Source organism: Rhinolophus ferrumequinum, chromosome 25 (genome assembly GCF_004115265.2).
Source record: "Rhinolophus ferrumequinum isolate MPI-CBG mRhiFer1 chromosome 25, mRhiFer1_v1.p, whole genome shotgun sequence".
NCBI lineage: Eukaryota > Metazoa > Chordata > Mammalia > Chiroptera > Rhinolophidae > Rhinolophus > Rhinolophus ferrumequinum.
The window spans coordinates 19916295-19932697 of NC_046308.1; the positions used below are offsets into that span (position 1 = coordinate 19916295).

Sequence of the window (16403 nt, forward strand, 5' to 3'; positions counted from 1 at the left end):
TTCCGGTCCTGCTTCCTCACCTGAACAAGGTTAGTGAGAAAGGGAAGGCTCTGCTCTCAGTCCTCTGCTTCAGAGCTGCTTGTCACCACCCCATGCCACCCTGGTCACCCGCCTTACAGAGAAATGACCCAGCTGAGCCACCAAGAAATAGGAACAGCATTTTATGAAATTAAATCATAATTGCGTTTTTCACGGGAACGTCACGGGTTGTATAAGGACATAGGAGCAAATGAATGAATCGCTTAGTATGTGGCAGAATTCCCTAGTGGGTGATTTTGTGAATCTGATCAAAGGCAGCCCAGCAGTTCCCTGCTTGGATTACTGTTTAGGCAACTGTGAATTCGCTTGTCATTTAGGTGGAGCCTCACAGCACTAGAAACGACTTTGGTTCTTAGGCTGAGCCTGAATCACAGCACGCCCGTGCACAGGCGCTCCCCTGGCCTGGGTGTGGGGACCCCAAGCCTGGACACCAGGACGCCCCTGGGGTTGTAGCATTGGATCAGTCCCATGGTTTAAGGTGGAGAATGACTGAATTAATGCATAGTACCCTCTCATGCTTTGAGTATTCGTTTCCATAAAGTGAAAAAAAATTAATTCCAGTTTTATTCTTTTTCCTATAAATTTATCTTTGTGGTAAAGCAGGGTGCCCTGGTTTGAAGGACAGACCTCCAGGATGGTGGTGGCGTGACAACAGCTGCCCACCCCCCCTTTCTTCCCATATCTTTGCTCCTCACAACAGCCACGTGAGGCTGGTGTCATTACAGCTTCCTCGGCATCATCATTTGTATTATTCAGGTGCCACCCTGAGGCCCAGAGTGGTCATTTAGCCCAAGAGTCACAGGCTCAGCTGCTGCATAAGCTCTTGGAGTCACAGCTGTCAGTTCCTGGGCTGTCCCCACTGCTGGCCACTGGGCATGTGCAGAAAGGCTGGGACTGTGTCACCTGTTACCAGGTCCACCCAGCACACCAGGGCTCTTTTGGGGGAGCTGGGCTCCCCATGGGTTGCCCTTGAGCCCTGTGTTTTGGCCTCATGGTCCCTGCATGGTCATTCTAGTGTGGGGATGCCCCCCTCCTCTCCACCCCGGGCTAGGCTCTGCTTCCTGACCTGTGGAAACAGGCTCTGTCTGCAGGCCCAGGCAGCCAAGCCTGGCCAGGGAAGTAAGTGCTGCTTCTGTGACTTTCACTTCCACTTTCCTGCCCCCTGAGCCCTTAGGATCCCCTTAGGTCACACTCTTTCTCCTCCTCCTCTCCGCCCTGGCTGGGGGGAAGAGGCAGCTACAGTCCATGAGAAGGCGGTGGGGGCTGTGTGGCAGGTGCAGTCATCTCCCCCTGCAGCGCTGGGCCCCCTGATGGGCTGGCAGCCTGTGGGCTTGTTTCCTGCCAGCTACTTCTCCAGGCCCCGCAGGTGGAGCCTGCTCCTGATATGGCCCCACACCTGAGCAGGGAGAGGCTCCTCAGAGCTGGTGACATGTGCAGGGCCCATTACTTGGCCCCTCCAACCAAGTGACCCCAGTGGCCCTTAGGAGCTGTGAGTTCAGGTCAGCCCTGCTCACCCCCACCGAGCACTGCGACAGGGCAGCATGTAGCGCTGGTGGCTCGGGAGGCCTTCCGTGATCCCTCCATGGTCCAGCCAGGTCATGGTCTAGGCCCTGGGCACACAGGGAGCAATGCCCGAGGAGCTGTAACCATGGAGATGATAGAGCATGCCAGAGGCAAAAAGACCTTGGGAGGAAACAGCAGGCTGGTGGGTGGGAAGAGAGGTCAGGGCACAGACCGGCTGCAGGGGAGGAGGGGAGCCCAGGAGGTGGGGGTGCCTGGGGAGACCAGAGCCTGGTCACGGGACACCTTCTCCAGAGTCGCTGAGAGCACTTTGCCTTCTACTCTGACTGAGGCTTGCACAGCCGAGGATGATGGCCCGACCCACATTTTAGCAAGAGCCCTCTGCTGCGTGGAGAATGGGCTGTTGTGAGGAAGGGACAGGTGCTTGGAGCTCCTTTAGGTGGCCCCTGTTGTCATCTAAGGAGGGGTGGTGGCTTTCCCCAGGGGGAGAGCCGTAGCTGCTGTGTTGAGGGAAGGGCCAGCGGAGTTGCTGTGGGGGTGAGAAAACAGGCCCACCAGGAAGGACTGCAAGGTGTGGGCCTGAGCCGCTAGAAGGATAGGGGTGCCCTTGCTGTCTGACCCCCCGACCCCTGGCCCTTACATGCTGGACATGGGTGCACTGGTTGGTCCCACGGGTTCTGGCAGGATGCAGGGGGCCTTTCCCGGGATCAGGTTTTGTATAGCCAACTGGTGAGCGAACCCCACAGGAAATGAAAGACAATGGAGCCACCCAATGAGGGCAGAAAACAGCCGGGGTGCTGGCCAACAGAGGGAGGGTGCCCACCTCAAAGGGCCTGATGGCATAGACACTGCACGGTGGGTCCCTCAGTTTACCAAGGAAGGCCCACGAGGCACACATTTTGGTTGCTTCAGTAGAACTGGTTGGCAGGATGGGGTGTGGGTCCTGATCGCGGGGCCTTGGGAAAGCCCGGGAAGGAGGGGCTCCCAGTAGAGCCAGACTGGGAGGGAGTTGGCTCCCACTGCAGGTGAAGGGAGTTGCAGACCAAAGTACAGGGGAGAGTCAGAGGGATTGAGGGGCGGGGGAAGGTGCGGACAGCCAAAGTGGGAAACAGGGCGGGGGGCAGGCAGGGACAGATGGGGACTGGTGGGGACAGGTTAGGGGCAGGTGCAGCCGCTATGTAGACGCAGCAGCAGCAGCTCAGAGCCAAGGCCTCAGATGTGGGGCATCATAGAAACGAAAACCCAGATCAGGAGCTATTTACTGCTCCAAATGGTCTGAGGCTTCCCTGGGCCCTGTTTGGAGATCACGTGGGGCATCCTGTGCCCACCCACGTGAAGCAGTGGTGAGGGCCCCGGGGCTGCCCCACCTCGTTCTTCCGGGGCCGTGGGCAGGTTCCTGGCCAGCTGACCACTGCTCTGCTGCTGACAGCTTGTTCTTTTGGGGCCTGGGGAGATGAATAAAAATAGATCCCAGAACTGTCTAAAATCAGCTGGCAAACTCTCGGCCAGATGGTGCTGGTTCCTGTGTGCAAGTGGTGCACTATTTTGAATGTGGTAAGGGCTATTTTAAAGTTTGAATCAAAGTGAAAAGCTGCCCCCTCCCCACGATGCTGTGAGTGAGTCACATCAGGGAGAAGCTGTGCTCGTCCTCTTGGCGCTGGGGAAGGGCCGCCTGTGCTACGGCTGTGAGAGGGATGGGCCCAGCCCAGCCCCGGAGCTGCTCGCCTCAAGGGGCCAGGAAGGTGGGGGATACACAGCAGGGCAGCTTGGCTGGCCCTGACCCAGAGGGAACCCGCCATCGGGGTCCAGCAATCCCATCACAGCTCCAGGGCTCTCACCTCGGTCTCAGAGGCCTGCAATGGCTGTGCTCCTTCTGGTGTGGCAGCCTCCAAGCCAGGCAGCCCTGGCCTGAAGCTCAGCAGGGCCCCTGCCTTCCTTCGGGAGGTGTGCACGGAGGCTGGCCTGCTGCTCCTCGGTGGGAGGGGGAGGACAGACCCTGCTGACCACCGTGTATCCCCTGGTGGGAGCTTCTGGCCACGCAGAGGGGCTCAGGGAGACCAGGATTCTGCAGTTTCCTCCTATTCTCCACCTGTAGGACCACAGGCGGGTGAGGGGCAGGTAATGCTGGCCACGTGAGGATCAATGTGCTGGGGCGGGGGTGGCAGGTAGGCAGGTTTAGCCCCAGCAAAACAGAGAGCAAAGGGTCCGGCCACCCACCCACCTGGGAGCCCTAAATCCTGAGAATCGCTGCAGGCCAGACACATGGCAGTCAGATACCTGGCAGGTCCTGGCTGGCTGCAGGTGGAAACATGCCCTTTCTCCCATCCTCCCTGTGTCCGGGGTTACCGAACTTGCTGTGTGCTGGTGGCTAGAGATGGAGCCAGTCACAAGCTCAGGGTACCCTATTGGCCCAGCCTGGTACCTCCGAGCATTTGGCTCGTTTCCCACTTCCTCTGTGAGTCCCAGGGCCATCCACCCCAATGTCCAGCTGCTCTCTGGCACCTTCCTCATGCCCCTATCTAGGAGGGCAGTGACAGCGCAGGACACTGCCTGATGGTTTCCAAGCAGCCACAGAGGCCAGACCTGAGCAGGGTCCTAGCTCTGCAGACCCTCCTGAGAGCTTGAAAGGCTTCCCCAGGCCACACACAGGATAGGCAGGGGACCCAGGCCTGCTGACCCATACCCTGCTCGCTCGCCCACATTTGGGGAGCAATGAGGTCTTTGTCAGGATTAGGATTAGGAACCGCAAAAGCCATTCAAGTTTGTCCTCCTTCCTTCTGGGCATAGCTGGGCAAAGGTTCCCAGCTCAGAGACACTCTGGGCCTGTCCCATGGGGCCACCATTAGGGAGCTCCCCTAGGAGCTCACACGGCTTAGCCCCAATGGGGTTTCCCCCAGCTGGGCAGCCCTCACGGCCCCTTTCACTGGGCCAGGCTTCTGGGAAGGGAGAGGCCCGTGGGCAGGCAGACCGCCCGCTCCCCATCCTATTGCTGAGCAGAGCCCTCCCTGTGTGGCCGCCTTTCCATCCTGGGCTTCTTGGTTCTCACTCTGCTTTGTGAGGCTCAGAGGTAGAACCGCACTGCCTGCAGACCCCCACACCTCTTCATCTCGGGAACCCTCTCGATAGCCCTGGAGATGGGAGGAGGGGGCAGGGCTGGGAGCCTGGAAGCCTGTTCCCATTCTGAGGACAATCACCCCAACGGGTCACAGAATCAGGAACTCTGTAGCAGTTCTGGGGTTCAGCCCTCTGTTCATCCCATGAGGATGCCATGGCCCAGGAGGTTACAAACCTGCCCGGGATGGGCAGCGAGGCAGAGCCTGTGTGGGGCCCGGGTGCTGGGCTCCTTGTTCTGCCTGCTCCCCATCCATTGCGTGATTTAAGAGCAGTGCAGCGTAAGTAGGGAGCTTCCTGGCACCTGAGGCGCTGTTCCTGCTCAGGGCTGGGTATACTCTCGGAGAGCTGTGGCAGAGCCTCAGGGGAAATGTGACTGTGGGTTCAGAGCCTGGGCCAGCCAGGTCTTCCCTGGACTCCCTGGGAGCTGCCCCTCAGCCAGCCCCCGTGCTGGGCCCCAGACCTAATCCAGCTTAGCAAGCGCACATGCACCCCCCAGCTCAGGATTCCTGGCAGCAGGGCCAGGCCAGCGCCTGCCTCTCTCCATGCATGGTCCTTATGGGGCCTGGAGACCAGCAGTGCCAGAGGAAACCTGGGAGTTGGGCATGGACACCAGGTAGGTGCAATTGGGGTGGAGGGGCAGATGGGCTCTGCACAGCCCACAGGGTGACCAGGTAGCTCATCTGCTGCAGGTGACCCCCCACCCCCCGGCAGTGGCAAAGGCCTTTGTCCAGCCACATGATCCCCTAGATGTTGTAGCACAGCAGCCTCCACCCTGCCCCCGTCTTCAGGCAGCTGTGACCCTTTCCGATCTTTGAGTACCCAGCCCAGCCACCTGTGGCCAGATGAGGCCACAGCTGTCCCAGGGATTTGACTTTCTGTCCCCCTGCTGTTCCACACCATCCTGCCCCACAGTGGCAGCAGGGTGAGGGTCACACATGGCCAGGTTATCAGCCAGCAGCCCTGGCCACGTGGGCGACGTCCTCTACGGCAGGGACGGGTGCTGGGAGGCAGGTGTGGCTGAGGCAAGGCTGGGTCCCATAGCTTGAATGGGGTTATTCCCTGACATCCTTGCTAGTGAGCATCTCTGGGAGCCCAGCTCCAGTCCAGAAAGGCCATGGGATCCACACCACCTGTGCCCCAGAGGGCATCCAGACAGCGCTAAAGATCCAGCTTTGCAGAATAAATAGTGACAGTGCTGGTCCCAGGCCCTAGGAGACTTGCAGGTGGAGCCATGGGGACTTGAACCTGGGTCTCCCACATACTGCTTTGTGGCCCTCGGCAAGCCCGTTGGCCTCCCAGAGCCTCCATTCCCTCCTCTGGCACGCTATTAGAACGGCTACCTTAGTGCTTATGAGAGTGTCCCAGACAGCCCTGACCCAGAGTAGGTGCGTGGCATGAGGGAGGTGGGGCCAGCGTTAGAATAAGCAGGGGTACCGTGTTTCCCCGAAAATAAGACCTAACCAGAAAATAAGCCCTAGCATGATTTTTCAGGATGCTCGTAATATAAAATAAGCCCTAATGCATCTTTTGGAGCAAAAATTAATATAGGACCCAGTCTTATTTTGGGGGAAATTCGGTAAGGCTTATTTTATATTACGAGCATCCTGAAAAATCATGCTATGGCTTAGTTTCCGGTTAGGTCTTATTTTCAGGGAAACACGATATCTGGGAAAGGGAGGAAGACATGGCGCCTGGTAGGTCACGCGTGAGGGTGTGGGGAGGGATGGGACCCTAGGAAATGAGGCTGGAGAGGATTTGGGGCCAGCTGTCAGCTGTCCTGGGAAATACAGCAAACCTGCACTTACCCTGGGAATAGAAAACGGTCATTTCTACAGTATTTAGAGCTCATGACCATCAGGCGTAGGAGGTAGGAAGCCTAATTCATCTTCACGCTACGATCATCTTTCCCACTTCACTTTTGCTGCTGGGAAGCCCAGGGGCCATCCAGCCAGCCCTCTCTGACCTGAGTTCGTGGGAATTATTTACCGTGACCTTTGGCTACTATTTTATACTGTTGTTGGTGGCTCTTCTACAAGTCTTGTTTTAAATGTCAAAAGTTATGTGAAAGCAAAGCACCCATGTGTGTTAAAACTCACTGGGATGATTGCAGGAGCTGTTGAGGGTTGGCAGGGAATGATGGCGGCAGATACGATGGAGCGGTGCTCAGGGAGAACAAGGGCACAGGTGACAGGCCTTGTGCAACTGCCAGGCCAGTCTGGGGTGGGCAGGTGACGTGTCGCTGGGCAGGGCACCCACAGACCGGTAAGAGCCCGGAAAACCAGGAGGCACCCATCATGCGTCTCGCCTGTGATAAGTCTCCGTGTGTGACAGTCTGGGCGTCTGCACCCTCACCCCAAGGCAGGCAGGCAAGGGGGCCATGCCTTGTGCAGACGTGATGTGGCTCTGTGGGAGGAGCATGGCTCTGGGGCAGACAGGCCCAGGATCCTGTCTGCTTGCCCCTTGTTGACCTGGGCAGCCCCTTCTCCCTGGGCCTCAGTCTCAGGGGGCACAGGAGGACCCGGCAAGGGGCTTCCCTGAAGCAGTGTGCCCGGTGCCCAGCGCCTGCCCAGGGACATGACGATGCTCCTTCTCCACCAGCACCATGCCTCGTGGCAAGTTTCTGCCATGCACTGCACATTGGCTTGGCAGGGCCTGGCAGGCTGCCTGGGCCAGCGGCAGAGCCAGCCGGAGCCCCCACGGCGTTAGGACACCTTCCTTGGTCAGTAAGCAGGTGGCAGGACCTGAGATGAATTTGACTGGGCTCTGGGGCTGAGGTTAGAGCCATAGGAAAGCAAGGATGACAGGGGACATGGGTCTCATGGGAGTAGCTGCTCAGGGTGGACCGAGCTATGGGTTCAGGGCCCGGGTCTGGGTCTGGGTCTGCTGCCTCCTGCTGTGTGACCTCAGAGCCTCAGTTTCATCATCTATGGAATGGGGTTGGGGCCCCTGCCCAGCCATCTTCCAAGACTTCTATAAGTTCTGGAACATTTCTGAGGTGCCCAGAGTAATTTTCTGCCCCTCCTCAACCGTCCTGCTACCACCTCTTACACCCACTGGTGCAGACCCAGTAGAGGTGCCTTCTAGTCAGGCAACTGGGGTAGATGGTCACTGTGCCTGCTGTCAGGGACCCCTCCCTGAGGCCTGCAGTGGTGAGGGAGGGGTGGGGACTGGGGGCGAGGCAGAGGCCACTGCAGGGAGGCCCAGGGCACAAGCCAGGGAGTGGTATAGTCTGCACCAGAGCCGGGTCTCCTTGGGCCCACCCAGGCCCACCTCGGTGTCCCCAAATTGCATGGTAGACAGTAAGGCTCCCCACCAGCAGGTGAGCCTTGCAGATCCATGATTGGCAAACTCAAAATAGCCCCAGACTTATGACTGCCCTGGACACCGGCTCTCCCGTCCCCAGAGCCTGTTAAGTGCATAAGGAGATTTCTTTCCTTCCCTGAGAAGGTCTCTCCCCCACAACCTGTATCAGGGCACCTGTCAGTATAAATCTCTGCCCCTTCTGGAGAAGCAGGTTACAGTGGCTTAGGTGTGGCCAGGCAGGGACCATCACCGTGACCTTTCAGGGAGGGTGGGAAGGCTCCTGAACCTGAGGTGGAGTGAGCACGGGGAAGCTGCCAATAACTGAACCTATTTCCTCACCTGTCAGATAGGGATGATCCCACTCTTTCTACCTCAAAGTTTTTGCTGGGTGAGTTGAGACCGGAGCTGTGACCACAGGGCCTGTCAGACATTACTCTTGTGTGTCCCAGACAGGACACGGCTCGGAGGGGTGGAGTGGCTCGTGCAGGAACCCAGGCCTTCCCACCCCCAATAACGTGCCCTTTTCCACTGCACTTTGCAAGGAGCCCTGGCCCTGCCCACTCTACGTGGGTGCTGGGGGCTGAGAGGAGATGATGGAGGGAAGGTCACCAGAGGAGGGCTTGTGAAAGGAGTGATGTGGCTAGGTAGCCAGCCAGGTAGCCAGCCCTCTCAAGCCGCAGACTGGGGACCCTTTCCACTAAGTCAGGCGGGTTGGCCATCGGGGCTCTGCTCTCCATGTGGGTGAGAGAGCCAGCCGAGCCCAGGCAGGTGCCCAATGCAGAGCCGCTCTCCTGAGGAGGCAAGGACACCACCCCTTGGTAGGGTGCTCACTCATCCAGCAAACATTCTGGAGCAGCTATGAGTTTGGGAGATTCCGTGGGACCAAGTAAAACAGGCACAGTTGCTAGAGAAGCTAACTTGCAGACATGAAATTTCAGGGGAGGCAAGTGTTTGAGGGGGCCTGGCTGAGTGAGGTCGAGAGCCTTCCCCAGCGAGAGGTCTGAGAGGTCTGAGGAGCAGCGGGAGGTAGAGGGCAGGCGAAGGCACGAGCACAGGTAATGCCAGTGGTGGCCCCCAAAGGAGAGTCTGTGGAATCTCCACAGCACCTCCATGGCTCTCCCAACAGCCCTTCAAGATAGTGCTGCATTGTCCCTGTGTCACGGGTGAGGGGCCGTGTGCCTCTCTCTCTCCAGGAAAGCATGTCTCTAACCCTCGGGGTCAGACAGCATGTGACGTGTGTGGAACAAGGAGTGGGAAGGGCCTGCTGGGGCGTGGCAGCCAGGACCACGGATGCAGGCTGGACCAAGGAAACGTATCCCTTCCTACCCAGTTAAGGAGGCCAGAAAGGGCACATCCAGAGGCTGCTGGCTTGGACGTCGCTGCCTTCCAGGGACAGCCGAGGTCTCAGCCCTCCTCTCCACTGTGATGACAGGGGTAGAACAACCAACCCCTGCTTCTAAGAGTGTGGTGGAACCACCTATTGACCTGGGAAGCTGAAAAGAATCTGGATGTCATAGTAGGCCACAAATTTGAAGAGAGAACCTTAAAAGCAGAGTTATGTGATACAGACTTTGAGGTAACTTAGTAGAAAGTTCCAGTCTCAGTTCTCTGCCAGACAAGACCTATTACCTCTGTGAGCCAGGCAGTCTAGCAGAGTGTGGTTCTCCTTTCTTCTGTGCCAAAGCCAGGGATTGGCCGAAGCTGCCAGGGGTACCTTGGGTCCCAGCAGGGCTGGGGTCGTGACCCACCTCAGGTCCGGCACATGGTAAGCATGGGGCACGGAGAGCTCGGGCCCCAGCTGTGATGAAAAGCCAGCATCCCCAGCTGCTGCTGGCGAGGCAGCTTTGGCCAGAGAAACCCTGCACATGGTGCTTTCTCGTGACTGTGGAACACTGACCAGAGCAGTCTCTAGGCTGGCTCTGACAAAGCCAGGGTGTCCATGTCCCCACGGAAACCAAAGGGGACAAGCAGAGGTGTTTCTGACCACACGTGGAAGGGAGAGAGAGGAGACGGCACCCCAGGGTCTTCCTCCCTGCCCTTTGGGATGTGGGGGGTGGGGGCGGACAGGCCCCCGCCCCAGGCCCTGTGCTCACAGGCCACCACTCCCTCCCCAGGCCTGCAGGGACTTCCTGGAACTAGCGGAGACACACAGCCGGAAATGGCAGCGTGCACTGCACTATGAGCAAGAGCAGCGCATCCACCTGGAGGAGACCATCGAGCAGCTGGCCAAGCAGCACAACAGCCTCGAGCGGGCCTTCCGCAGCGGCGCCTCTGGCCGGGCTACCAACCCCACCAAGAGCTTCAGCGAGGGTGAGTGGGCCAGGGCCGCCGGCCTCTGTCCATGCAGCCGCCACTCTGTCCACTGCGCCCTCGGCCTCCCCTCGGCCAGCTGGCTCTGCTTACATGGCCGCCGGTACACACATTCCTTCACGTCGGGGCTTACGGTGGCTCCTCACGGCTTTCTATTTTCCATGCCTGCCACCGACTGGCAAGTCTCCCTATATCTAGGTTCCAATTCTCAAGACAAGTTCAGTGAGCCCAGCTGACCCCTCTGTGGCAGGGCTGCCCGGCGGTCACCTCAGGCTAGGGGTCATGGGGACCCTGAGAAAGGGTCTCTCAGAAAGGGCAGCTGGGCCACAGGCAGACTGACCGGCATGTTGAGAGATCAGGGAGGCATCCGAAAGGAAAGAGGCCTCTGAGCCAGGGCACTGACAGGAAAGCACATTCCAGAAAAGCAAGTGACAGCAGCCACAGCCAGGTTAATGAGGACCAGGTGATGAAGTGGGGTAGGGCTTGGGGGTGAAGGGGGTCAGTGTCAGAGGGCAGGGTGGGAGGGCCCTCTGGGCGCTGGACTTCCTCAGGAGGGGAGACAAGCCTTTATGACGTTGTAAACCGAGGCAGCGGCTCTGCATGTGTCCCTAGGAAGCTTCTTGACTTCCAAAGGAGAGGACAGTGAGGAAGATGAGGATACTGAGTACTTCGACGCCATGGAAGACTCCACATCATTCATCACCGTGATCACCGAGGCGAAGGAAGACAGGTAGTCTCTCCGGGCAGGGCGGCTGCCCCAGAAGGACCCTCCTGGGGTAGCTGATCACACCGCATTCTTCTCGTGCTCCATCTGTTCCTCTTTGTTCATGGAGTTTTAAGTCTCACTCCAGATGGCACTTTTGCTTAGATGGGTTGTGTTCTTCCCTAAATCAAAAAATGCTCCAAGTTTGTATCAGGATTTCATTTTAAATGGAGTTGGAGAACAGGGCCCTGGCTGGATGGAATGGGGGGATTGAGGGGGGGGTAGGACTGGGGCCAGGAAGGCTGGAGCTTGCTCAGTTGTGCCTGAGAGCTGCACAGGGTCTCAACCGTTCCCTCCACTATGTCAGCATTCCAGAACAGACGAGAGATGCAGGAAGTATCTTTTATTTTCTAGTTCCAAGCCTTTGTTTTATTTGTCATAAAAGCCTGCTCTTTCCGGATGTTTCTAAATACACATTAGAATACATAGCAGTAAGTGGGACATTGACTAGCACTGAAAGCCATGTAGTCGGACTCCCTGGGAGCCTCAGGAGGTGCCCATGGGGGTGACCCTGCTGCTGCCCGACATGTGCGAAGGGAAGGCATTAACCCGGTGGCAGGGCTGTGGTCAGAAGGGAGCACGCCAGGGTGGAATATCGATTTAATGTAATTGGGAGTTTCGTGAGGATCTTTACCCTCGTCAAATTGCTCAAGGTCCTGATAGAAGGGTTGGCGAGTATGGCAGGGTTGGGGGACACAGAGATGGCAGTGAGCTCCACAGGTGTCTGAGGCCCCTGCTGTGGCCTGGGAGGAGTCCTGGGACAGTGACATAACTGACCGTAGCCTGTGCCACCCACTGCCACCTTCACCCATGGGTGTGTCAGCCACAGAGCGTCCCACACTTGCCCACAGATGGATGAGAAACTGCAAGCTTCCCAGCGGCCTTGCTCCCAACGTCTGTTCCGCTGCCCACCACACCCCACCGGCCTTCCATGGGCCCCTGAAGCCCAGTCTGCAGGGAGGAAGCCAGTGAAAACCCCTGGCTTCTCCTTTTTTGCCTCCTTGGACCCATGTGCTTTACCACCTCCCTGTCCTGGTTTCTTCCAGGGAAAGGGCTGTTTGGCTCCCTCCTACCTCTCAGGGGTGACGAAATGAGGGGCTTCTGGTCCCATCAGTAGTGTATTTCCAGCTCAGAAAATCATCTTCCATTTCCCAGTAATATTTTTAAACTGTTTATATTGCTCTGAAAGTGAGCATGGCTTGGTTGTTCTGAACTTCCTTCCACTCTGTCACCCGGCGGCAGCAGCACCCTCTGGGCCCTGCAGCCAGGAGGCCCCTGCTCAGGCTCCCTCCGGCTCCCCTCCCACCTCTCCCGGCCCTGGAGTCCGCAGGGGCCCGGGCTCAGCTTCCTTCATGTCCCCTCCCCAGCAGCCTTCCACACCTCGGCCGAGGGCCCTAAGCCCCTCGACCCCACCCCAACCAGAAGGCAGATGACGCCTGCTCAAAACTTCTTTGGCCCCCATGGCTCCTGGCACAGCTCCGAGGCCCACACAGCCGACCCACCCTTGTGCTGCAGCTACACTGGGCAGCAGCAGGTTCTCGGCCTGTGTGTCCCCTCACCTACAGTGCCCTCCCACTTACCCCAGTGATCTGGCTGAATCCTTCCCATCCCCTGAGGTCCTGACTGACAAGTCCCCGTCCCCTGCCCCGGCTGGCCTAGGTCACCCCTTTGGGGCTCCCTCAGCACCTGGGCCCATCAGCCATAGTGCCACTGCTACTCTGGCCGACCAGCTCCCCATGGGCACAGAGATGAATACGACTCACGTCCTGCCCCTCTGGAACCATCTAGTGCGGGACTCAGACCAGCAGACAGTGAGGACACAGTGGGCTCTTCTGTGACAGAGGGTGTCTACGGGGCTCCAGGAGGCCCTCCCAGAGGAGGTGCTCACCCCCGGCCTCATCTGGTCCTAGGTCAGCCAGTCCCCAGCGGGGCTGTGTGCAGGGACCTCGGGCGAGGGTTTTGCTGAGCAGCTGCTGGCACAAGGCTTCAGTGGGTGGGAGCGCCTCCCAATCACGGCCCAGGTCCCACAGCCCCACCTGAAAGTCCCCATAGGGAGACAGATACCCTATTGGAAAGGCAGCTTTGGAGCAGGCTGCCCCTCTGACCTCACTGAGCGGTCTGGATAGAAGGTGGCCAGGTTCTGGAGACTTCGGGATTTGTAAATCACTTGCCTCCCCTTTTGTTTCCTCCAGAAAACCTGAAGGTGGGACCACAGGCCCTGGGGACTGGACCTCATCAGACAATGTGAGTGAGGGGGAGACCCTGAGGGTGGCTGAGGGGGGAAGCCGGCACTTTGAGCTCGGGGGTCCCTGGGGCAGGCCCAGTGCCCTGGTCTGCCTTCATCTGACCACTCAGGCAGAGCCAGCCTGTCCTCCCGCTAGCAGCATGCAGCGGCTGGCTGGTCCTCAGGCTTCACTGGCTCAGAGGTGAGGCCGAGGGGTGGAGGGGCGAAGGGTGGAGGGGCGAGGGGTGGAGGGGCGAGGGGTGGAGGGGCAAGGGGTGTAGGACCGCAGGGTGCTCTGGCCTCTGCTGATGCGCACACTCTGCTTCTCTGGCAGGTGCTGGATGGCGCCTCACTTGTGCCCAAGGAACCCCCCAAAGTCAAGAGGCGCGTCCGCATCCCCGACAAGCCCAACTACAGCCTTAATCTGTGGAGCATCATGAAGAACTGCATCGGCCGGGAGCTCTCCAAGATTCCCATGCCGGTGGGTGCTGGGCGGGGCGGCCTCACTGGGTTCCCTGGGGCTGTTTTCTTATGTGTGGATAAGAAGTAACGGCCTGTGTGAGGCATAAGCAGCCCTGGGTGTCATTTTCGCAATGAAACCTGAGGAGCGTGGAATGAACACTGAAAAGTGTTCATCAGCTCGGCGGCAATCCCCCGGGGCAGAGGCCTCAGGCGCTGAGGGAAGGTGCTGGGAAGGGTCTCTGCACTGGTGCCACTGCACCTGATGGGGCCACACCAGATCCCGGAAGTCTGACCTCGATGGGGTGTGGCAGGATCGGCCTGTGTGTGAACAGGGAGGCCCTCCTCTGTGCCCTCCCCAGTGAGGTCGCACAGCAGACTAACGGCAGGCTGGCATCCTCACGCTGCCAGGCCACACAATGGCATCGGCATGAAGGAAGAGCTCGGGGGCTTCAGGCCAGACTTGGTCTTACTGTGTGACCCAGGACAAGTCCCTTCACATGTCTGACCTCTGTGTCCATAGCTGCAAAGTGGGGACAATAACGGCACCCACATCAAAGTGTCTGTGAGGATGAAATGAGAGAGCACACAGAGAAGACCCTGCCTGATGGCTGGCCCGGGGTCCCAACCCAGCACCACAGGGGACGGGTGACTCTGCCCTGTCTGAGGTCAAGACGGGGGCCCCTCCGGAGAAGCTGTCCACAGAAAACTTGCATAATGGCTCCGAATATGAGACAGACCCACTCTGCCCATTATTCACTCATTCACACACTAATTCCTATGATTCAAGTCAGAAGCCCTGGTCTCCCTGGCATTTACATCCTAGGAGGCAGACTGACAGCAAATGCAATGCAAGTGTGTGAGACACCGCAGGTGAGGAAGTGGCGAGGGCTGTGGAGAAAGGAGGCGAGGGGCCGCGGAGGCCAGCAGGTGGGGCTGCGGCGTTAGACAGTTGTCAGAGGAACCTCCCTGAAGGTGTCCTCTGAGCAGCAATGTCCCTGAACATCTGAGGAAAGCAGGTGCTGTGCTGCCCGGTCCGTGCTGGGAGCGGCTGTCTCAGCTGGATACCCCGACCTGACCACCCGCCTGCCCGCAGGTCAACTTCAACGAGCCCCTGTCCATGCTCCAGCGGCTGACGGAGGACCTGGAGTACCACCACCTGCTGGACAAGGCCGTGCACTGCACCAGCTCGGTGGAGCAGATGTGCCTGGTGGCCGCCTTCTCTGTGTCCTCCTACTCCACTACTGTGCACCGCATCGCCAAGCCCTTCAACCCCATGCTGGGGGAGACCTTCGAGCTGGACCGCCTCGACGAGATGGGCCTGCGTTCCCTCTGCGAGCAGGTGAGGCCCGCTCACGCTCCAGCCAAGCTGCTCCTGCCAGGCCTGGAGGTCGGAATGAGACAAATGGGACGTGGCCTCTGCCCCTGATGTGCCCACACACACCCAAGGGGCGGTCAAGCTGAGGCCCAGTCAGGTGGCTGGGCCTCCTGAACATGGTGAGGGCACCCTGAGAAGAGAGCCTGGTGAGGACAGTGTGGGGAAGGCGAGGGCTCTGCTCCCGGCCAGGAACCATGGAGCAGTGGTCGGGGGACACTGGCAGGGTGCTGTCGGGGACTCTGGGTGGGCCGGAGCATGGGGTCCCCACTGAGCTGTGCCCCGTGGGACTCTGGTCAGTAACAGTGGAAGCCTGGATTGTGAGGCGCTCCGGGGGTCCTGCCCTGGGGCATGAGGTCAGTTCACCTCTATCCTCTCCATGCTTTCCCGCAAGACAGTCTCCCCACAGGGCAGAGCCCAAACCGGGCCCCACAGGCTGCGAGCCTCAGCAATGACACCTCAACCTGAGCAGACGCATCCTTGTATGAAGAGGGTGATTGGGTGCCTCCATGGGTGCTGGGAGGACTCAGGCAGGTATGCAGGAAGGCGCCCAGGATAGAATTTCTAGTTCAGGCTACCGCTGAGCATGTCCCGTGTGCCTGGCGGTGAACTTAAAGCAGATGGTTCACAATCTGGTGGTGAGTTTCAAAGGTGTGTTCTGCTGCTGTGTGGACCTGGAGGAGGGGGCCGGACCAGGGGAGGTCAGAGCCTGGGCATGTTTAGAAGGTGGAGCCCAGGGATCGGCTGATCCTCTGGCTGTGGGGACAGGGGCAGGCAGCACGGATGACCCCAGGGTCTTGGCCTGAACTACTGAGTGAATGCATTTCTTCATTCAACAGCGTTGATCAAGGCCCATGGTGTGCCAGGTGCTGTTCAGGCTGTCCTCACGGGGTGGGGGGCAGAGGTCAGGCACTGTGTATGTCAGTGGTTCTGGCTCTTTTAGAAAGGGACTGGTTAAGGAGTGCTTTGGCTGGCGCAGAGAGAGTGGGGAAAGGCAGAGAGGAAGCTGGGTGGGCAGCGGGGGCTCCGGCAGGTGGAGGAGGCATGACACCCTGACTTATTTTATGGGGGTGCCCCTGGCTGCCATGGTGAAAGTGGAATGAGGAGCATAAGGGTGGAGCAGGGAGGCCTTTGCACCATCCACTGTGACCTGGGGAGGTGGCAGGTAGGGAAGGGGTGGATTCTGGATGCATTTTAAAGAAGGAACAGCCAGGATTTGCTTATGATTCGATTAGGAACATGAGAAAGAGGGGCCAAGGCTAACTCCAGAGCATTTGTTGTGAGCAGCTGGAAAG

At 58.8% G+C, this 16403-nt stretch overlaps 1 protein-coding gene across 6 annotated transcripts in view; it reads left to right on the forward strand.

Moving 5' to 3' along the window:
• The window catches only part of OSBP2 (oxysterol binding protein 2), a 159192-nt gene that overhangs the window by 131428 nt on the left and 11361 nt on the right, over positions 1 to 16403 (forward strand). For all 6 annotated transcript variants that reach the window (XM_033098269.1, XM_033098270.1, XM_033098271.1 and 3 more), the window contains 5 exons: positions 10092 to 10287; positions 10900 to 11017; positions 13243 to 13294; positions 13609 to 13755; positions 14830 to 15075. In XM_033098269.1, coding sequence (XP_032954160.1) covers positions 10092 to 10287; positions 10900 to 11017; positions 13243 to 13294; positions 13609 to 13755; positions 14830 to 15075 — 759 coding nt within the window. The remainder of the gene's footprint in view (positions 1 to 10091; positions 10288 to 10899; positions 11018 to 13242; positions 13295 to 13608; positions 13756 to 14829; positions 15076 to 16403) is intronic.